General features: G+C 61.1%; 1 protein-coding gene across 1 annotated transcript; it reads right to left on the bottom strand.

Annotated features, from left to right (window-relative positions):
- Positions 1-3,099: 3,099 nt before the first annotated feature.
- Positions 3,100-22,500, bottom strand: LOC133264684 (battenin-like). The gene is made up of 12 exons (XM_061444522.1): positions 22,436-22,500; positions 20,101-20,185; positions 18,935-18,985; positions 17,649-17,728; positions 15,369-15,441; positions 13,906-14,048; positions 12,254-12,356; positions 12,104-12,172; positions 9,864-9,919; positions 9,056-9,128; positions 5,321-5,461; positions 3,100-3,216 (listed from the first exon to the last, which is right to left on the bottom strand). Exons 2-12 carry the CDS (start codon positions 20,146-20,148, stop codon positions 3,100-3,102), a joined length of 954 nt encoding a protein of 317 aa, XP_061300506.1. The 5' UTR covers positions 20,149-20,185; positions 22,436-22,500.
- Between the last annotated feature and the right edge of the window lie 965 nt (positions 22,501-23,465).

Here is a 23,465-nt window from a genome sequence, read left to right as displayed (position 1 = left end):
TCCTGCTATGGGGCAGCCCCACACGTGTGACCCATAGGGACCCATAGGGACACATAGAGACCCCATAGGGACCCATAGGGACATGGTCCTGCTATGGGGCAGCCCCACACGGGTGACCCATAGGGACCCATAGGGACACATAGAGACCCCATAGGGACCCATAGGGACATGGTCCTGCTATGGGGCAGCCCCACACGGGTGACCCATAGGGACCCATAGAGAGCCATAGAGACCCATAGAGAGCCATAGGGACCCATAGAGACCCATAGGGACCCATAGAGACCCCTAGGGACCCATAGACACCCATAGGGACACATAGAGACCCATAGAGACCCATAGGGACCCATAGGGACCCATAGAGACACATAGGGACACATAGAGACCCCATAGGGACATGGTCCTGCTATGGGGCAGCCCCACACGTGTGACCCATAGGGACCCATAGGGACACATAGAGACACATAGAGACACATAGAGACCCCATAGGGACCCATAGAGACCCATAGGGACCCATAGGGACATGGTCCTGCTATGGGGCAGCCCCACACGTGTGACCCATAGGGACCCATAGGGACCCATAGAGACCCCATAGAGACCCCATAGGGACCCATAGAGACCCATAGGGACATGGTCCTGCTATGGGGCAGCCCCACACGGGTGACCCATAGGGACCCATAGAGAGCCATAGAGACCCCATAGGGACCCATACGGAGCCATAGAGACCCATAGGGACCCCATAGGGACATGGTCCTGCTATGGGGCAGCCCCACACGTGTGACCAGTAGGGACCCATAGCACCCATAGCCCCCCCCAGACCCCCACAGACACCCCATAGAACCCATAGCGCCCCATAGACCCCATAGCACCCCATAGAACCCATAGATGACCCCATAGCGCCCCAGACCCCCATAGACCCCATAGAACCCATAGCGCCCCACAGACCCCCCGTAGCCCCCCATCAACCCTCACAGGCCCCATAGAACCCCTATATCCCCATAGACCCCATAGAACCCCATAGGCCCTCAGATCCACCCCACAGACACCCCACAGGCCCCCATAGACCCCATAGCCCCCCACAGACCCCACATATCACCCGTAGCCCCCCATAGCGCCCCATAGCCCATATCCACACCATAGACACCCCATAGAGCCCCATAGGGACCCCACAGCGCCCCATAGACCCTCATAGTGCCTCATAGACCCTCATATCAACCACACAGACCCCCATAGAACCCATAGATCCCCATAGCGCCCCATAGACACCCCATAGCCCCCCATAACACCCCATAGGCCCCATAGTGCCCCATAGACACCCCATAGACCCTCATATCCACCCCACAGACCCCCCCAGACACCCCACAGCACCCCATAGGCCCCATAGCCCCCCACAGACACCCCACAGCACCCCATAGAGACCCCATAGTGCCCCATAGACCCTCATATCCACCCCATAGACCCCCACAGACACCCCACAGGCCCCCATAGAACCCATAGATCCCATAGCACCCCATAGCGCCCCATAGATCCCCATAGGCCCCCATAGAACCCATAGATCCCATAGCACCCTATAGCGCCCCATAGATCCCCATAGAACCCATAGATGGCCACAGGGACCCCAGAGCCCCATAGACCCCATAGCGCCCCACAGCCCCCCATATCCACCCCATATCCACCCCACAGGCCCCCATAGAACCCACAGATCCCCATAGCGCCCCATAGACACCCCATAGCCCCCCATAGGGCCCATAGCCCCCCATAGACACCCCATAGCGCCCCATAGACACCCCATAGGCCCCATAGCCCCCCATAGCGCCCCATAGACCCCCATAGACACCCCATAGGCCCCATAGCCCCCCATAGCGCCCCATAGACCCCCATAGGCCCCATAGGCCCCATAGACCCCCATTGACGCCCCATAGCCCCCCATAGGCCCCATAGCGCCCCATAGCGCCCCATAGCGCCCCATAGACACCCCATAGGCCCCATAGCCCCCCATAGCGCCCCATAGACCCCCATAGACACCCCATAGGCCCCATAGCCCCCCATAGCGCCCCATAGACCCCCATAGGCCCCATAGGCCCCATAGACCCCCATTGACGCCCCATAGCCCCCCATAGGCCCCATAGCGCCCCATAGCGCCCCATAGCGCCCCATAGACACCCCATAGGCCCCATAGCCCCCCATAGCGCCCCATAGCGCCCCATAGACACCCCATAGCGCCCCATAGCCCCCCCATTACCCTCACGCCGCAGCCCTGCACGCTGCTGCGGCCGGAAGTGACGCAACCCCAAAAGGCCCCGCCCCCTTCCTCCTTCCCCTTCCCGCGCTTTCCGCTTCCGGCGCGCGCGCGGGAAAGGCATGGCGGGAAAGCGAGTTCCTGGCGGGAAGCGCGGGCCACGCCCCCCTCCCGACCACGCCCCCCTCCAGGCCACGCCCCCTTTGCCCATAGAGAGGCTGCAGGCGGTGATGGGGGGGGGGAAGAGGTTTATTGGGGCTATGGGGCTCTATGGGGCGCTATGGGGTTTCTATGGGGCTCTATGGGCCGCTATGGGGCTCTATGGGTCCCTATGGGGCTCTATGGGGTTCCAATGGGGCTCTATGGGGCTCTATGGGGTCCCTATGGGGTTCTATGAGTCCCTATGGGGCTCTATGGAGCTCTATGGGGCTCTATGGGGTCCCTATGGGGTTCTATGAGTCCCTATGGGGCTCTATGGAGCTCTATGGGGCACTATGGGGCCCCTATGGGGCTCTATGGGGTCCCTATGGGGCTCTATGGGTCTCTATGGGTCTCTATGGAGCTCTATGAGTCCCTACGGGGCTCTATGGGGTTCTATGGGTCCCTATGGGGTCTCTATGGGGCTCTATAGGGCTCTATGGGGTCTCTATGGGGCTCTAAGGGGCTCTATGGGGTTCTATGCAGTCCCTATGGGGTTCTATGGGTCCCTATGGGGCTCTATGGAGCTCTATGGGGCGCTATGGGGTCCCTATGGGGCTCTATGGGGTCTCTATGCGGCTCTATGGAGCTCTATGGGATCCCTATGGGGCTCTATGGGGCTCTATGGGGTCTCTATGGGGCGCTATGGGTCTCTATGGGTCCCGCTATGGGGCACAGAGCCCCTTGTGCAGCCCCATGGCCGCGACCCCGGCCAAGGCCACGCCCAGCGACTGCCCCAGTGACGTCACGGCCACGGCCAGGCCACGCCCCCGAGGGGGCGCCTGCGGGAGACACCCAAGGTCAGGGAGCCCCATAGAGACCCATAGAGACCCATAGAGACCCATAGAGACCCCATAGGGACCCATAGAGAACCATAGAGACCCATAGAGACCCATAGGGACCCATAGAGACCCATAGAGACACATAGAAATCCATAGAGACACATTGGGACCCATAGAGATTCATAGAGACCCATAGAAACCTCACAGAGAACCGTAGAGACCCACGGAGACCCCATAGAGACCCCATAGAGACCCATAGAGACCCCATAGGGACCCATAGGGACCCATAGAGACCCATAGAGACCCCATAGGGACCCCATAGGGACCCATAGAGACCCATAGAGACCCCATAGAGACCCCATAGGGACCCCATAGAGACCCATAGGGACCCCATAGGGACCCATAGAGACCCATAGAGACCCATAGGGACCCATAGAGACCCATAGAGACACATAGAGACCCCATAGGGACCCATAGAGAACCATAGAGACCCATAGAGACCCATAGAGACCCATAGGGACCCATAGAGACCCATAGGGACCCATAGAGACCCGTAGAGACCCCATAGAGACCCATAGAGACCCCATAGGGACCCATAGAAACCCATAGGAACCCCATAGGGACCCCATAGGGACCCATAGAGACCCATAGGAACCCCATAGAGACCCATAGAGATCCATAGGGACCCATAGAGACCCATAGGGACCCATAGGGACCCATAGTGACCCATAGGGACCCATAGAGACCCATAGGGACCCCATAGGGACCCCATATGGACCCATAGAGACCCATAGAGACCCATAGGGACCCCATAGAGCCCCATAGAGACCCATAGGGACCCATAGAGACCCATAGGGACCCCATAGGAACCCCATAGAGACCCATAGAGACCCACACATGCCCCTCCCCCCCTTATAACCCCACCCCAGAGCCCCTTGCCCCGCCCCTCCTTGGCCCCTCCCATTTCCCCAAGGCCCCGCCCCTACCCCAAGCCCCGCCCCCCCATTGGCCCCCATTGGCCCCTGTTTCCTTCCCCCCCCCTTAAACCCCGCCCCCCCGCTCCCATTGGCCCCTATTGACCCCGCCCTTTCCCCTTTAAACCCCACCCTCAAGCTCCCATTGGTCCTCATTGACCCCGCCCCTTTCCCCAAGCCCCGCCCCCATTTATCCCCATTGACTCCTCCCCCCTTAAGCCCCGCCCCTCATTGGTCCCCATTGGCTCCACCCCCCTCCCTACCTTAAGCCCCGCCCCCTCCCATTGGCCCCCATTGACCCCACCTCTTCCCCAAGCCACGCCCCCATTGACCCCACCCTTCCCCCCTTAAGTCCCGCCCCCTTGCTCCCATTGGCCCCCATTGACCCCACCCCTTCCCCAAGCCACGCCCCTCCCTTCATCTCCCATTGGTCCCCATTGGCCCCTCTTCCCCTTCCCCCTTTAAGCCCCACCCCCCTTGCTCCCATTGGTCCCCATTGACCCCGCCCTTTCCCCAAGCCCCGCCCCCACTGGTCTCCATTGCCCCTATCCCCTCCCCTCTTAAGCCCCGCCCCCCTTGCTCCCATTGGTCCCCATTGACCCCTCCCTTTCCCCAAGCCACGCCCCCATTGACCCCACCCTTCCCCTCTTAAGCCCCGCCCCCCTTGCTCCCATTGGCCCCCATTGACCCCGCCCCTTTCCCAAGCCACGCCCCTCCCTCCATCTCCCATTGGTCCCCATTGGCCCCTCTTCCCCTTCCCCCTTTAAGCCCCGCCCCCCTTGCTCCCATTGGTCCCCATTGACCCCGCCCTTCCCCCAAGCCCCGCCCCCATTGACCCCACCCTCCCCCCTTAAGCCCCGCCCCCTTGCTCCCATTGGGCCCCCTTGACCCCGCCCCTTCCCCAAGCCACACCCCTCCATCTCCCATTGGTCCCCATTGACCCCTGCTCCCCTTAAGCCCCGCCCCCAAGCTCCCATTGGTCCCCATTGACCCCCAAGCCACGCCCCCCCCCCCCCCGCCCTTATTGGCCCCCATTGGCCCCTTTAAGCCCCGCCCCCATCGACCCCCTCCCCCCCTTTTACCCCCTCCCCCTTCGCCCCCATTGGCCCGCACAGGCCCCGCCCCCTCACCCGCTGCCCCACCAATAGGAAGGCGCCCCCGTAGGCCGCGCCCCCCACAAGCCCCTCCCACAGCACGAGGGCGAAGGCCACGCCCACCGCGGGCAGGAAGGGCGCCAGGACGGCAGCCAATAGGAGAGCGGCGTTCAGCACCTGGGGGGGCGGGGCTTGGGTCAGGTGGGGGGGGGGGGGGGGGGCCTCATAGGGGCCTATGGGGCTGGAACAAGGGGGTTATGGGGGGCACTTATGGGGCTATGGGGTACTTATGGGGCACGTCTATGGGGCACTTATGGGGCACTTCTATGGGGCACTTATGGGGCACTTATGGGGCACTTCTATGGGGCACTTATGGGGCACTTCTATGGGGCACTTATGGGGCACTTCTATGGGGCACTTCTATGGGGCACTTCTATGGGGCACTTATGGGGCACTTCTATGGGGCACTTATGGGGCACTTCTATGGGGCACTTCTATGGGGCACTTATGGGGCACTTCTATGGGGCACTTCTATGGGGCACTTCTATGGGGCACTTATGGGGCACTTCTATGGGGCACTTATGGGGCACTTATGGGGCACTTATGGGGCACTTCTATGGGGCACTTCTATGGGGCACTTATGGGGCACTTCTATGGGGCACTTATGGGGCACTTCTATGGGGCACTTCTATGGGGCACTTATGGGGCACTTCTATGGGGCACTTATGGGGCACTTATGGGGCACTTATGGGGCACTTCTATGGGGCACTACTATGGGGCACTACTATGGGGCACTTCTATGGGGCACTTATGGGTCACTTCTATGGGGCACTTCTATGGGGCACTTATGGGGCACTTATGGGGCACTTCTATGGGGCACTTCTATGGGGCACTTATGGGGCTGGAATAGGGAGTTATGGGGGCACTTATGGGGCTGGAGAGACACTTATGGGGCTGGGAGTGGCACTTATGGGGCACTTCTATGGGGCACTTCTATGGGGCACGTCTATGGGGCACTTAGGGGCTGGAATAGGGAGTTATGGGGGTACTTGTGGGGCTGGGGGGCACTTATGGGGCACTTCTACGGGGCACTTATGGGGCTGGAATAGGGGGGTTATGGGGTTACTTGTGGGGCTAGGGGGGGTACTTATGGGGCTGGAGAGACACTTATGGGGCTGGGAGTAGCACTTACAGGGCATTTCTATGGGGCACTTATGGGGCTGGAATAGGGAGTTATGGGGGGCACTTATGGGGGTATGGGGTACTTATGGGGCTGGGGCAGTACTTGTGGGGTCGGGGTGGTACTTATGGGGCACTACTATGGGGCACTTATGGGGCTGGACTAGGGAGTTAGGGGGGTACTTGTGGGACTGGGGGGGCACTTATGGGGCACTTCTATGGGGCACTTATGGGTCTGGAATAGGGAGTTATGGGGTTACTTGTGGGGCTAGGGGCGTACTTATGGGGCTGGAGAGACACTTATGGGGCTGGGAGTGGCACTTATGGGGCTCTTCTATGGGGCACTTCTATGGGGCACTTATGGGTCTGGAATAGAGGGTTATGGGGGCACTTATGGGGCTATGGGGTACTTATGGGGCTGGGGCAGTACTTGTGGGGTGGGGGTGGTACTTATGGGGCTGGAATAGGGAGTTATGGGGGAACTTATGGGGTTGGGGGCACTTATGGGGCTACAGGGCACTTATGGGGCACTTCTATGGGGCACTTATGGGGCTGGAATAGGGAGCTACGGGGGCATAACTGGGATAGGATGGAACAATTATGGGGCTGCCCCACAGATGTGGGTCTAGGAGTGTCACTTATGGGTCAGGAGTGATCTATGGGGCTGGGAAGGGGGCACTTATGGGGCTGCCCCCCAAGTGTGGGTCAGGAGTGGGTTATGGGGTGCTTATGTGAAGATCTATGGGTCTGCCCCACATACGTGGGTCTGGGAGTGTCACTTAGGGGTCACAAGTGATCTATGGGGCTGGTAGGGAGGCACTTATGGGGCTGCCCCCCAAGTGTGGGTCAGGAGCGGGTTATGGGGCAGCGGTTATGGGGTGCTCTATGGGGTGGGGGGGGGAGGGGGCCACTTATGGGGCTGCCCCCTAAGTGTGGGTCAGTACGTTATGGGACAGTGGTTGTGGGGTGCTCTATGGGGTGGGGGGGGCACTTATGGGGCTGCCCCCCAAGTGTGGGTCAGGAGTGGGTTATGGGGTGCTTATGTGAAGATCTATGGGTCTGCCCCACATATGTGGGTCTAGGAGTGTCACTTATGGGTCAGGAGTGATCTATGGGGCTGGTAGGGAGGCACTTACGGGGCTGCCCCCCAAGTGTGGGTCAGGAGCGGGTTATGGGGCAGTGGTTGTGGGGTGCTCTATGGGGTGGGGGGGGCACTTACGGGGCTGCCCCCCAAGTGTGGGTCAGGAGTGGGTTATGGGGTGCTTATGTGAAGATCTATGGGTCTGCCCCACATATGTGGGTCTAGGAGTGTCACTTAGGGGTCAGGCGTGATTTATGGGGCTGGTAGGGAGGCACTTATGGGTCTGCCCCCCAAGTGTGGGTCAGAAGCAGGTTATGGGGCAGTGGTTGTGGGGTGCTCTATGGGGTGGGGGGGGGGGCACTTATGGGGCTGCCCCCCAAGTGTGGGTCAGAAGCAGGTTATGGGGCAGTGGTTGTGGGGTGCTCTATGGGGTGGGGGGGGGCACTTATGGGGCTGCCCCCCAAGTGTGGGTCAGGAGCGGGTTATGGGGCAGTGGTTGTGGGGTGCTCTATGGGGTGGGGGGGGGGCACTTATGGGGCTGCCCCCCAAGTGTGGGTCAGAAGCAGGTTATGGGGCAGTGGTTGTGGGGTGCTCTATGGGGTGGGGGGGGGGCACTTATGGGGCTGCCCCCCAAGTGTGGGTCAGGAGCGGGTTATGGGGCAGCGGTTGTGGGGTGCTCTATGGGGTGGAGGGGGGGCACTTATGGGGCTGCCCCCCAAGTGTGGGTCAGAAGCAGGTTATGGGGCAGCGGTTGTGGGGTGCTCTATGGGGTGGGGGGGTCACTTATGGGGCTGCCCCCCAAGTGTGGGTCAGGAGCGGGTTATGGGGCAGTGGTTGTGGGGTGCTCTATGGGGTGGGGGGGGGGCACTTATGGGGCTGCCCCCCAAGTGTGGGTCAGAAGCAGGTTATGGGGCAGTGGTTGTGGGGTGCTCTATGGGGTGGGGGGGGGGCACTTATGGGGCTGCCCCCCAAGTGTGGGTCAGAAGCAGGTTATGGGGCAGTGGTTGTGGGGTGCTCTATGGGGTGGGGGGGGCACTTATGGGGTCTCATTGGAACCCTATGGGTCAGGATGGGTCTATGGGGCTCTGGTCTGTGGGGTGCTCTATGGGGTCCCGGGGGGGCACTTATGGGGCTGGCCCCTATGTATGGGTCAGAAGCGGTTATGGGGCAGTGGTTGTGGGGTGCTCTATGGGGTCTATGGGGCAGGGGCACTTATGGGGCTGCCCCCCAAGTGTGGGTCCAGGAGGGGTTATGGGGCAGCGGTTGTGGGGTGCTCTATGGGGTGGAGGGGGGGCACTTATGGGGCTGCCCCCCAAGTGGTCAGAAGCAGGTTATGGGGCAGCGGTTGTGGGGTGCTCTATGGGGTGGGGGGGTCACTTATGGGGCTGCCCCCCAAGTGTGGGTCAGGAGCGGGTTATGGGGCAGTGGTTGTGGGGTGCTCTATGGGGTGGGGGACACAGGCCCCAGCAGGACCCCATACCCATAGGGACCCATAGAGACCCATAGAGAACCCATAGAGGACCCAAATAGAGCGGAAGGCCGGAGCGGGAGGCGAAGACCCCGACCTGGTAAAGGAGCTGGGCCCTGGTGTGGGGCAGCCCCATAGAGAGACACAGAGACCCATAGGGACCCATAGGGACCCATAGGGACCCATAGAGACCCATAGGGACCCCATAGGGACCCATAGAGACCCATAGAGAACCCATAGAGACCCATAGAGACCCATAGAGACCCCATAGGGACCCCATAGGGACCCATAGAGACCCATAGAGAACCCATAGAGACCCATAGAGACCATAGGGACCCATAGAGACCCATAGAGACCCATAGAGACCCATAGGGACCCATAGAGACCCATAGGGACCCATAGGGACACCATAGAGACCCCCCAGAGACCCATAGAGACCCCATAGAGACCCATAGGGACCCATAGGGTCCCATAGAGACCCCATAGAGACCCATAGGGACCCCATAGAGACCCCATAGAGACCCATAGAGAGAGACCCCATAGAGACCCCACAGAGAACCCATAGAGACCCATAGGGACCCCATAGAGACCCATAGGGACCCATAGAGACCCCTTAGAAACCCCATAGAGACCCCATAGAGACCCATAGAGACCCATAGGGACCCCATAGAGACCCATAGGGACCCCATAGAGACCCATAGAGACCCCTTAGAAACCCCATAGAGACCCCATAGAGACCCATAGAGACCCATAGAGACCCCATAGAGACCCCCAGAGACCCATAGAGACCCATAGTGACCCATAGGGACCCCATAGAGACCCATAGATCCCACACACGCTATGGGGCTCACCACCGGTACTGCTCGTTGTGGGTCAGGGAGGATGTGGGGAAGTACAAGAGGTCCAGCTGAGGGGAGAGCAATGTGTGGGGCTGGACCCATAGCGCGACCCATAGAGACCTATAGAGACCCACAGAGACCCCATAGAGACCCACAGAGACCCCATAGAGACCCATAGAGACCCACAAAGACCCCATAGAGACCCATAGAGACCCAACAGAGCCCTCTAGAGCCCCATAGAACCCACCCTATAGCGCTGATGCCAGCCCTATGGCACCAGCCCCATAGAACCGGCCCCTGCCCCATAGCTGCCCAGCCCCACAGCTGCCCTATAGGTGCCCCATAGCAACCCCAGCCCCATAGCTACCCCATAGCCCCTCCTGCCCCATAGCTGCCCATAGCCCTTCAGCCCCATAGTTACCCCATAGCCCCCCTTCCCCTTACTCCCCCCTGCCCCATAGCTGCCCCATAACATCCCTGCCCCATAGGTACCCCATAGCTGCCCCATAGCCTTCCAGCCCCATAGGTACCCCATAGCCCACCTGCCCCATAGCTGACCCATTGCCCCACACAGCCCCATAGCTGCCCCATAGAACCTCACAGACGCCCATACTCCCCCTGCCCCATAGCTCCCCCATAGCTGCCCCATAGCACCTCATAGACCCCTGTACTCCCCATACCTACACCATAGCTGCCCCATAGCTACCCCATAGCTACCCCATAGCTGCCCCATAGCTGCCCCATACCTACCCCATAGCTACCCCTAGCTGCCCCATAGCTACCCCATAGCTGCCCCATACCTACCCCATAGCTGCCCCATAGCTACCCCATAGCTGCCCCATAGCTGCCCCATAGCTGCCCCATAGCTGCCCCATACCTACCCCATAGCTGCCCCATAGCTGCCCCATACCTACCCCATAGCTGCCCCATAGCTGCCCCATAGCTGCCCCATACCTACCCCATAGCTGCCCCATAGCTGCCCCATACCTACCCCATAGCTACCCCATACCTACCCCATAGCTGCCCCATAGCTACCCCATAGCTACCCCATACCTACCCCATAGCTACCCCATACCTACCCCATAGCTACCCCATAGCTGCCCCATAGCCACCCCATAGCTACCCCATACCTACCCCATACCTACCCCATAGCTACCCCATACCTACCCCATAGCTACCCCATAGCTACCCCATAGCTACCCCATAGCTGCCGCATAGCTGCCCCACAGCTGCCCCATAGCTACCCCATAGCTGCCCCATAGCTACCCCATACCTACCCCATAGCTGCCCCATAGCTACCCCATAGCTACCCCATAGCTGCCCCATAGCTGCCCCATAGCTACCCCATAGCTACCCCATAGCTGCCCCATAGCTACCCCATAGCTACCCCATAGCTGCCCCATAGCTGCCCCATAGCTACCCCATAGCTACCCCATAGCTGCCCCATAGCTACCCCATAGCTACCCCATAGCTACCCCATAGCTGCCCCATAGCTGCCCCATAGCACCTCATAGACCCCCGTACTCCCCATAGCTGCCCCATAGCTGCCCCATAGCTGCCCCATACCTACCCCATAGCTGCCCCATAGCTACCCCATAGCTACCCCATACCTACCCCATAGCTACCCCATAGCTGCCCCATAGCTACCCCATAGCTGCCCCATAGCTACCCCATAGCTACCCCATACCTACCCCATAGCTGCCCCATAGCTACCCCATAGCTACCCCATAGCTGCCCCATAGCTACCCCATAGCTGCCCCATAGCTACCCCATAGCTACCCCATACCTACCCCATAGCTGCCCCATAGCTGCCCCATAGCTACCCCATAGCTGCCCCATAGCTACCCCATAGCTACCCCATAGCTGCCCCATACCTACCCCATAGCTGCCCCATAACTGCCCCATAGCTACCCCATAGCTACCCCATAGCTGCCCCATAGCTACCCCACAGCTACCCCATACCTACCCCATAGCTACCCCATAGCTGCCCCATACCTGCCCCATACCTACCCCATAGCTACCCCATAGCTGCCCCATAGCTGCCCCATAGCTACCCCATACCTACCCCATAGCTGCCCCATAGCTGCCCCATAGCTGCCCCATAGCTGCCCCATACCTACCCCATAGCTGCCCCATAGCTACCCCATAGCTACCCCATAGCTGCCCCATAGCTGCCCCATACCTACCCCATAGCTACCCCATAGCTACCCCATAGCTGCCCCATAGCTGCCCCATAGCCCCCCCCCACTCACCACCCCCTGGTTAATGAAGTACTCCGCCAAGTAAACGACAGCCAATGGGAACGCATCCGGCAGCGCGCCCTGAGGGACCGGGAGCCAATCAGAGGCCGAGGCCTCCCCTTTGAAGCCCCGCCCCCCCCCGTTTAAGCCCCGCCCCCTTACCTTGACCACGCCCCAGCGCTCCCCCCACGTGACCCCCGCGGTGGGGGGGGGCGGCTCCGTGGGGCGGGGAGGGGGAGGGGGGGGGAGGAGGAGGAAGAAGAAGCTGGGGGAGATGGGGGGGAGGGGCTATGGGGCTCTGCCCCATAGGGACCCATAGGGACCCCATGGGACCCATAGAGCCCCATAGAGCCCCATAGAGACCCCATAGAGCCCCATAGGACCCCATAGGGACCCATAGAGCCCCATAGAGACCCATAGGGACTCATAGAGCCCCATAGAGACCCATAGGGACCCCATAGGGACCCATAGAGCCCCATAGATCCCCATAGAGCCCCATAGAGACCCCATAGAGCCCCATAGGGACCCATATAGCCCCATAGATCCCCATAGAGACCCCATGGAGACCCATAGAGACCCCATAGAGCCCCATAGAGACCCCATAGAGCCCCATAGAAACACCCCTGCCCCCCAAGCCCCACCCACTCCCTCCAAGCCCCCTCCCCTCACCCCATTGGCCACGCCACAAGCCCCGCCCCCTTCACCCCCATTGCCCCCCCAAAGCCCCAACCCCTCCCCCCCCATTGACCCCGCCCCCTTTTGGCCATTCCCACCGCAAAGCCCCGCCCCCTCTCTCCCCTTGGCCCCGCCCCCCTCTATACCCCTTGGCCCCTCCCCCTTGCGCCCCCCCCCAAGCCCCGCCCCCTCTTGGCCATTCCCACCCCCAAAGCCCCGCCCCCCTCCCCCCAAGCTCCGCCCCCTCTTACCCCATTGGCCCCGCCCCCCTCCCTATTGGCTCCGCCCCCTCCCCCCTTTGCCCCCCCCCCCCAAGCCCCACCCCCTCTTGGCCATTCCAACCCCCAAAGCCCCACCCCCTCTCCCCCATTGGCCCCGCCCCATCCTCCTTAGCCCCGCCCCCCCTCAACCCTTTGGCCCCGCCCCCTCTTGGCCACCCCCCAAGCCCCGTCCCCTCCCCCCTTTGGCCCCGCCCCCCCATTGCCCCCCAAGCCCCGCCCCCTCTCCCCCATTGACTCCGCCCCCCTCAGCACCACCCCCTCTCCCCCCAAGCCCCGCCCCCTTGGCCCCGCCTCCTCTCACCCCATTGGTCCCACCCCTCTTGGCCATTCCCACCCCCAAAGCCCCGCCCCCTCCCCCCTAAGCTCCGCCCCCTCTTACCCCATTGGCCCGCCCCCTCCCCCCTTTGGCCCATCCCCCATCCCCCCCAAGCCCCGCCCCCTCTTGGCCATTCCCATCCCCAAAGCCCCGCCCCCTCTCCCCCCATTGACCCCGCCCCATCCTCCTTAGCCCCCGCCCCCCATTGGCCCCGCCCCCTATTGGCCACCCCCCAAGCCCCGCCCCCCATTGCCCCAAGCCCCGCCCTCCCTCCCCCATTGACTCCGCCCCCTCCAGCACCACCCCCTCTCCCCCCCAAGCCCCGCCCCCTTGGCCCCGCCTCCTACATTGGCCCCACCCCTCTTGGCCATTCCCATCCCCAAAGCCCCACCCCCCTCTCCCCCCATTGGCCCCGCCCCTCCTCCTAAGCCCCGCCCCCTCTCCCCCATTGACCCCGCCACCATTGGTCCCGCACCCCCCCATTGGCTCCGCCCCATTGGCTCCGCCCCCTTGGCCCCGCCCCCTTGGCCCCGCCCCCTCACCTCAGCGCCGTCCCCATTGGCAGCGCGGCCGCGGGCAGCAGGGCCCGGAGAGGCCAAGCCCCGCCCCCAGCCCCGCCCCGCCCCACAGCGACCCCCAGAGCCCCGCGGCGCCCGTGCCCGAGGCCCAGCCCCATAGAGCGGCCCTGGGGGGGAAGGGTCAGCGATGGGGACCCATAGGGACACATAGGGACCTATAGAGACCCCATAGGGACCCATAGAGACCCATAGGGACCCATAGAGACACATAGAGACACATAGAGACACATAGGGACCCATAGGGACACATAGAGACCCATAGAGACCCATAGAGACCCATAGAGACCCATAGAGACACATAGAGACCCATAGGGACCCATAGGGACCCATAGGGACCCATAGAGACCCATAGGGACACATAGGGACACATAGAGACCCATAGAGACCCATAGAGACACATAGAGACCCATAGGGACACATAGGGACACATAGGGACACATAGAGACCCATAGAGACCCATAGAGACCCATAGAGACCCATAGAGACACATAGAGACCCATAGGGACCCATAGGGACCCATAGGGACCCATAGAGACCCATAGGGACACATAGGGACACATAGAGACCCATAGAGACCCATAGAGACACATAGAGACCCATAGGGACACATAGGGACACATAGGGACCCATAGAGACCCCATAGAGACACATAGAGACACATAGGGACCCATAGGGACCCATAGGGACCCATAGGGACCCATAGAGACCCCATAGGGACCCATAGGGACCCATAGGGACCCCATAGAGACACATAGAGACACATAGGGACCCATAGGGACACATAGGGACCCATAGAGACCCATAGGGACACATAGGGACACATAGGGACACATAGGGACCCATAGAGACACATACAGACCCATAGGGACCCATAGAGACCCATAGAGACCCATAGAGACCCATAGAGATCACATAGAGACACATAGAGACCCCATAGGGACCCATAGAGACCCCATAGAGACCCATAGCAACCCATAGAGAGACCCATAGAGACCCAAAGGGACCCATAGAGAAACACAGGGACCCATAGAGACGCCATAGGGAACCATAGAGACCCATAGAGACCCCATAGACACCCCATAGAGACCCACAGGGACAGAAGCCCATAGAGACCCATAGAAACCCATAGCCACCCCATAGAGACCCCATAGGGACCAATAGAGACCCATAGGAAACCCACAGCTACCCCATAGGGACCCATAGCCACCCCATAGAGACCCCATAGAAACCCATAGCCACCCCATAGGGACCCATAGCCACCCCATAGAGACCCCATAGGGACCCATAGAAACCCCATAGCCACCCCACAGAGCCCCCACAACCAACCCCCCCCCAGCCCCTCCCCTGCCCCATAGACTCCCATTCTACCCCGCCCCCTCCCTTAGCCCCGCCCCCCCGGGGGGTCACGTGACCCCGCCCCTCCTCACGTGGGGTAGGCGGAAGCCAAGGTCACCAGCGTCACCTCCCCCAGCCCCGAGGCGGCGCTGGCCAATGAGACGGCTGCAAAGGGGGGGGGGGGGGGGGGGCGGGGTCATGGGACCCCAGCCCCTCCCACCCATCACCACGTGACCACAGCCCCTTCCCCCCCCCCACGTGACCCCAGCCCCTCCCACGTGACCCCAAGCCCCTGTGTGACCCCTGCCCCCCATGTGATCTCATGTGACCCCTGCCCCACACGTGACCTGTCCCCCTTATGGGGCCCCTGACCCCCATGTGACCCAAAGTGACCCCTGCCCCATACGTGACCCAAAGTGACCCCTGACCTCCACGTGACCCCAAGCTCCTGTGTGACCCCTGCCCCCCATGTGACCCAAAGTGACCCCTGCCCCACACGTGACCCCACGTGATCCCAGCCCCACACGTGACCCCACATGAACCCTGCCCTCCACGTGACCCCAAGTGACCCCTGCCCCATACGTGACCCAAAGTGACCCCTGACCTCCATGTGACCCCAAGCTGTGTGACCCCTGCCCCCATGTGACCCCATGTGACCCCTGCCCCTATGTGACCCCAAGCCATGTGACCCCTGCCCCACACGTGACCCCAAGCCCCTGTGTGACCCCAAGTGACCCCTGACCTCCATGTGACCCCAAGCTGTGTGACCCCTGCCCCCATGTGACCTCAAGTGACCCCTGCCCCTTGTGATCCCTCCCTCCCCACTGTTGATGACCCCTCGTGACCCCCATGTGACCCCTGACACCCACGTGACCCCAAGCTCCCATGTGACCCCTGCCCCATATGACCCTGTGACCCCTGCCCTCCACGTGACCTCAAGTGACCCCTGCCCCCTTGTGATCCCTCCCTCCCCCACTGCTCATGACCCCATGTGACCCCTGACCCCCATGTGACCCCAAGCTGTGTGACCCCTGCCCCCATGTGACCCGAAATGACCCCTGCCCCCATGACCCAACCCCCATGTGACCCTGCCCCACACATGACCCCATGTGACACCACACATGACCCCTGCCCCACAAGTGACCCTAACCCATGTGACCCCAGCCCCCCAAGTGACCCAAAGTGACCCCTGCCCGCCACATGACCTCTGACCCACTCTTGAGCCCATGTGACCCCACCCCCCCATGTGACTCCAAGTGACCCCTGCCCCTCACATGACCCCTGTCCCCCATGTGACCCCTGCCCCCACATGACCCAACCCCCCTGTGACCCCCCACCCGATGTGACCTCCCACATGACCCATGCCCCCATGTGACCCCCCACCACCATGTGACACCCCCACACCCCACGTGACCCCCCACGTGAGCCCCACCACCATGTGACCCCCCGTGACCCACACATCCCCTCCCCCATGTGACTCCCCTCACGTGACCCCCACCACGAGCCCCCCTCCCCCACGTGACACAACCCCCCCCACGTGACCCCAGCCCCCACGTGACCCCGCCCCCCACGTGACACAACCCGCCCCTCCACGTGACCCCACCCCCCCAACACGTGACACCCCCCACGTGACACCCCCCCACCCCTCCCACGTGACCCCCCCCAACATGACTCCCCCACGTGACACACCCCACGTGATCCCCCAACATGACCCCCCCACGTGACACACACCCCCCACATGTGACACACCCCCCCCGTGACCCCCCCACGTGACACCACCCACGTGACCCCCCCCACGTGACCCCCCCAACATGACCCCCCCACGTGACACACCCCCCATATGTGACACACCCCCCCCCCACGTGACCCCCCACCCCCCCCTCCTCACCAGCCAATCCCTGCTCCGCTCCCTTCGCTGTCAGCACCAGCGCTGACCCCGCCCACGCCAGGAGCGCGGCCCCGCCCACCCGGGCCCTGCAATGGGGGGGCGGGGTCAGGACTAAGCCACGCCCCCTCCCTCTCCCGGCACACCCACGGGCCCCGCCCATCACGTGACGTCATGGGGCGCAAGACGCCCCTCCCAATAAGCCCCATAGAGACCCATAACCAGCCCCATAACCAACCCCATAGACCCATAACCGGTCACATAGAGACCCATAACCAGCCCCATAGAGACCCATAACCAGCCCATAGAGACCCATAACCAGCCCCATAGAGACCCATAAGCAGCCCCATAACCAACCCCATAGACCCATAACCTGCCCCATAGCCAGCCCATAGCAGAACCCATAACCCACCCCATAGCCCACCCCATAGACCCAGAGCCCCCAAGTCCCACTCAAGCTCCGCCCCCCTTTAGGCCCCGCCCCTACTCGTAGCTCAGCCAATGGGGTGCGAGCGGCGCCAGGAGCTTCATGAGCAGCGAGGGGAGGACGTCGGCGAGGAGCACGGCCTGGGCCCCACATGTGTGGGGCAGGGACCCATAGAGATCAATGGGGACCCATAGAGATCAATGGGGACCCATAGGGATCAATGGGGACCCATAGAGAACAATGGGGACCCATAGAGATCAATGGGACCCATAGAGATCAATGGGGACCCATAGAGAACAATGGGGACCCATAGAGATCAAGGGGACCCATAGAGAACAATGGGACCCATAGAGAACAATGGGACCCATAGAGATCAATGGGGGACCCATAGAGATCAATGGGGACCCATAGAGATCAATGGGACCCATAGAGAACAATGGGACCCATACAGATCAATGGGACCCATAGAGATCAATGGGGACCCATAGAGATCAATGGGACCCATAGAGAACAATGGGACCCATAGACATCAATGCGGACCCATAGAGATCAATGGGGACCCATAGAGATCAATGGGGACCCATAGAGATCAATGGGGACCCATAGAGATCAATGGGGACCCATAGAGATCAATGGGACCCCATAGAGAACAATGGGGACCCATAGAGATCAATGGGACCCATAGAGATCAATGGGGACCCATAGGGATCAATGGGACCCATAGAGATCAATGGGGACCCATAGAGATCAATGGGACCCATAAGAGAACAATGGACCCATAGACATCAATGCGGACCCATAGAGATCAATGGGGACCCATAGAGAACAATGGGGACCCATAGAGATCAATGGGCCCCATAGAGATCAATGGGGACCCATAGAGATCAATGGGGCCCCATAGATGTGGGGCTGACCCATAGATGTGGGGCTGACCCACAGATGTGGGGCACACGCGCAGATTAAGGGGACCCATAGATGTGGGGCAGGGACATTGCTTAGGAAGACCTATAGACATGAGCCCAGCCCCATAGATGTGGGGCAGAGGCACAGGTTAGAGAGACCCATAGATGTGGTTTAGGGGGACCCATAGATATGGGGCCAGCCCCATAGATGTGGGGGGGGTTGACCCATAAATATGGGGCATGGATATGGGATAGGGGGAACCCGTAAGTGTGGGGTGTGACCCATACATGTGGGGCTGACCCACAGATGTGGGGCACACACACAGGTGAAGGGGACCCATAGATATGGGCCCAGCCCCATAGAGTGCCCTCAGCCCCACATCCCCCCTCCAACCCACTTATGGGGCAGCCCCATAGAACCCCCACATTGGCCCCGCCCCTTACCCCAGTCGAGAGCTGGTTGCAGTCATAGCGAGAGCTGTTGCTATGGGGCACCTATGGGGAGATGTGGGGCAGGTTAGGGGGCAGGTCATGGGGCGCTATGGGGCAAGCTATAGGGCAGTAAGGGGCAGGCTATGGGCTGATATGGGGCAGGTTATGGGGTGCTATAAGGAAGGTTATGGGGCACTGTGGGGCAGGTTATGGGGTGCTATGGGGCGAGTTATAGGGCAATAAGAGGCACGCTATGGGGTGATACGGGGCAGGTTATGGGGTGCTATGGGGTAGGCTATGAGGTGCTATGGGGAAGGTTATTGGGCTCTATAGGGCAGGTTATGTGGCGCTATGGGGCAGGCTACGGAGCAATACGGGGCAGGTTATGGGGCAATACGAGGGAGATTATGGTGTGCTATGGGGCAGGTCATCAGGCGCTATGGGGCACATTACAGTGTGCTATGGGCCAGGTCATGGGGCGCTATGGGGCACATCACGGTCTGCTATAGGGCAGGCTATAGAGCGCTATGGGGCAGGATGTGGGGCGCTATGGGGCAGGTGACGGGGTGCCTATAATAAAGGTTATGGGGTGCTATGGGGCAGGATGTGGGGCGCTATGGGGCAGGTTATGGGGCAGTATCGGGCACGTTATGGGGTGTTATAGGCAGGTTATGGGGCGCTATGGGGCAGGATGTGGGGCGCTATGGGGCAGGTTATGGGGTGTTATAGGGCAGCTTATGGGGCGCTATGGGGCAGGATGTGGGGTGCTATGGGGCAGGTTATGGGGTGCTATGGGGCAGGTTATGAGGCGCTATGGGGCAGGTTATGGGGTGTTATAGGGCACCTTATGGGGTGCTGTGGGGCAGGTTATGAGGCGCTATGGGGCAAGCTATGGGGTGTTATAGGGCAGCTTATGGGGCGCTATGGGGCAGGTTATGGGGTGCCATAGGGCAGCTTATGGGGTGCTATAGGGCAGGTTATGGAGCGCTATCGGGCAGGATGTGGGGCGCTATGGGGCAGGTTATGGGGTGTTATAGGGCAGCTTATGGGGCGCTATGGGGCAGGATGTGGGGTGCTATGGGGCAGCTTATGAGGCACTATGGGGCAGGTTATGGGGCTTTATGTGGCAGCTTATGGGGCGCTATGGGCAGGATGTGGGGCAGGGGGCGTGGCCTCACCGGCGCCCCCTGCTGGAGCTCCACGATGTCCCGCGCCGCGCTCAGCATCAGCACATAGGGGAGGTTGTTACAGAGCCCCAGGATCCTGGGGGGCAGGGAGCTATGGGGCAGGAGCTATGGGGCGGGAGCTATGGGGTGGGGGCTATGGGGTGGGAGCTATGGGGTGGGAGCTATGGGGTGGGGGCTATGGGGTGGGGGCTATGGGGTGGGAGCTATGGGGTGGGGGCTATGGGGCAGGGGTCTATGGGGCGGGAGCTATGGGGTGGGAGCTATGGGGTGGGAGCTATGGGGTGGGGCTATGGGGAGGGAGCTATGGGGTGGGAGCTATGGGGTGGGGGCTATGGGGAGGGAGCTATGGGGTGGGGGGCTATGGGGTAGGGTCTATGGGAGTGGGTTCTATGGGGCGGGAGCTATGGGGCAGGATCTGTGGATGGAGTCTATGGGCAGGATCTATGAGGTGGGGTCTATGGGGCAGGAGCTATGGGGCGGGAGCTATGGGGCAGGGGTCTATGGGGCAGGATCTATGGGGGTGGGGTCTATGGGGCGGGATCTATGGGGCGGGAGCTATGGGGTGGGAGCTTATGGGGCGACGGCTATGGGGTGGGGGCTATGGGGCGGGGGCTATGGGGTGAGATCTATGGGGTGGGGTCTATGGGGCGGGAGCTATGGGGCGGGAGCTATGGGGCAGGATCTGTGGGATGGAGTCTATGGGGCAGGATCTATGAGGTGGGGTCTATGGGGCAGGAGCTATGGGGCAGGATCTATGGGGTGGGGTCTATGGGGCGGGATCTATGGGGCAGGCGCTATGGGGCGGGAGCTATGGGTGGGGTCTATGGGGCGGGGGCTATGGGGTGGGGGCTATGGGGCGGGGTCTGTAGGGTGGGAACTATGGGGCTGGAGCTATGGGGCTGGGATCTATGGGGCTGGAATCTATGGGGCTGGAATGGATGGGGTGGGATCTATGGGGCAGGATATATAGGGCTGGATCTATGGGGTGGAATCTATGGGGTGAGGTCTATGGGGCAGGATCTATGGGGCACGATCAATGGGGCTGGATCAATGGGGCTGGGGTCTATGGGGCAGGTATCAATGGGGCTGGATCAATGGGGCTGGGGTCTATGGGGCAGGTATCAATGGGGCTGGATCAATGGGGTTGGGGTCTATGGGGTACGTATCAATGGGGCTGGATCAATGGGGCTGGGGTCTATGGGGCAGGTATCAATGGGGCTGGATCAATGGGGCTGGGGTCTATGGGGCAGGTATCAATGGGGCTGGATCAATGGGGCTGGGGTCTATGGGGCAGGTATCAATGGGGCTGGATCAATGGGGCTGGGGTCTATGGGGCAGGTATCAATGGGGCTGGATCAATGGGGCTGGGGTCTATGGGGCAGGTATCTATGGGGCTGGATCAATGGGGCTGGGGTCTATGGGGCAGTATCAATGGGGCTGGGGTCTATGGGGCAGGTATCAATGGGGCTGGGGTCTATGGGGCAGGTATCTATGGGGCTGGATCAATGGGGCTGGGGTCTATGGGGCAGTATCAATGGGGCTGGGGTCTATGGGGCAGGTATCAATGGGCTGGATCAATGGGGCTGGGGTCTATGGGGCAGGTATCTATGGGGCTGGATCAATGGGGCTGGATCAATGGGCAGTATCTATGGGGCAGTATCAATGGGGCTGGATCAATGGGGCTGGGGTCTATGGGCAGTATCAATGGGGCTGGATCAATGGGGCTGGGGTCTATGGGGCAGGTATCAATGGGGCTGGGGTCTATGGGGCAGTATCTATGGGGCTGGATCAATGGGGCTGGATCAATGGGGCAGTATCTATGGGGCAGTATCTATGGGGCAGTATCAATGGGGCTGGATCAATGGGGCTGGGTCTATGGGGCAGGTATCAATGGGGCTGGGGTCTATGGGGCAGTATCTATGGGGCTGGGATCAATGGGCTGGGTCTATGGGCAGTATCTATGGGGCAGGTATCTATGGGGCTGGATCAATGGGGCTGGGGTCTATGGGGCAGGTATCAATGGGGCTGGATCAATGGGGCTGGGGTCTATGGGGCAGTATCTATGGGGCAGGTATCAATGGGGCTGGATCAATGGGGCTGGGGTCTATGGGGCAGTATCTATGGGGCTGGATCAATGGGGCTGGGGTCTATGGGGCAGTATCTATGGGGCTGGATCAATGGGGCTGGGGTCTATGGGGCAGTATCTATGGGGCAGGTATCTATGGGGGCTGGATCAATGGGGCTGGGGTCTATGGGGCAGGTATCTATGGGGCTGGATCAATGGGGCTGGGGTCTATGGGCAGTATCTATGGGGCAGGCTCCTCACCAGAAGGCGGCTGCGTTCCTCCATGGGGTGCTTGGGGGGTCCGGGGGGGGCTCCGCTGTGGGGAGAGGGGGGAGAAATGGGGCTGCTTATGGGTCCCTATGGGGTTTCTATGGGGTGTCTATGGGTCCCTATGGGTTTCTTTGGGTCCCTATGGGGTTTCTATGGGGTATCTATGGGTCCCTATAGAGCTCTATGGGGTACCTATGGGTCTCTATAATTTCCTATGGGGTTTCTATGGGGTGTCTATAGGTCTCTATGTATTCCTATGGGGTCCCTATGTGTCTCTATGGGTCCCTATGGGTCTCTATGGGGTATCTATGGGTCCCTATGGGGCTCTATGGGTCCCTATGGGGTCTCTATGGAGTCCCTATGGGTCTCTATGGGTCCCTGTGGGTCTCTATGGGTCCCTATGGGTCTCTATGGAGTCCCTATGGGTCTCTATGGGTCCCTATTGGGGTCTCTATGGAGTCCCTATGGGTCTCTATGGGTCCCTGTGGGTCTCTATGAGTCCCTATGGGTCTCTATGGGTCTCTATGGAGTCCCTATGGGTCTCTATGGGTCCCTGTGGGTCTCTATGGGTCCGTATGGGTCCCTATGGGGTCCCTATGGGTCTCTATGGAGTCCCTATGGGTCTCTATGGGTCCCTGTGGGTCTCTATGGGTCCCTATGGGGTCTCTATGGGTCCCTATGGGTCCCTGTGGGTCTCTATGGGTCCCTATGGGTCTCTATGGGTCCCTATGGGTCTCTATGGGTCCCTATGGGTCTCTATGGGTCCCTATGGGTCTCTATGGGTCCCTATGGGGTCTCTATGGGTCCCTATGGGTCCCTGTGGGTCTCTATGGGTCCCTATGGGTCTCTATGGGTCCCTATTGGGTCTCTATGGGTCTCTATGGGTCCCGCTATGGGTCAGGCCCCGCTCCCCTGACCCGGCGGCAGCAGCGCTTCCTCCTCCTCCTCCCCGTCCGCCATCGCTGCCGGATCACATGACCCCACTCCCCCTCCCCACCTGACCCCTCAATTCCCCGCCTCA

The sequence above is a fragment of the Pezoporus flaviventris genome, unplaced genomic scaffold, assembly GCF_033815535.1.
Source record: "Pezoporus flaviventris isolate CSIRO_AGI_PZ_B2104156 unplaced genomic scaffold, CSIRO_AGI_Pfla_v1 ptg000957l, whole genome shotgun sequence".
NCBI lineage: Eukaryota > Metazoa > Chordata > Aves > Psittaciformes > Psittacidae > Pezoporus > Pezoporus flaviventris.
The sequence above is the reverse complement of the archived record's forward strand: the minus strand, read 5'-3'. Positions and strand labels throughout refer to the sequence as shown.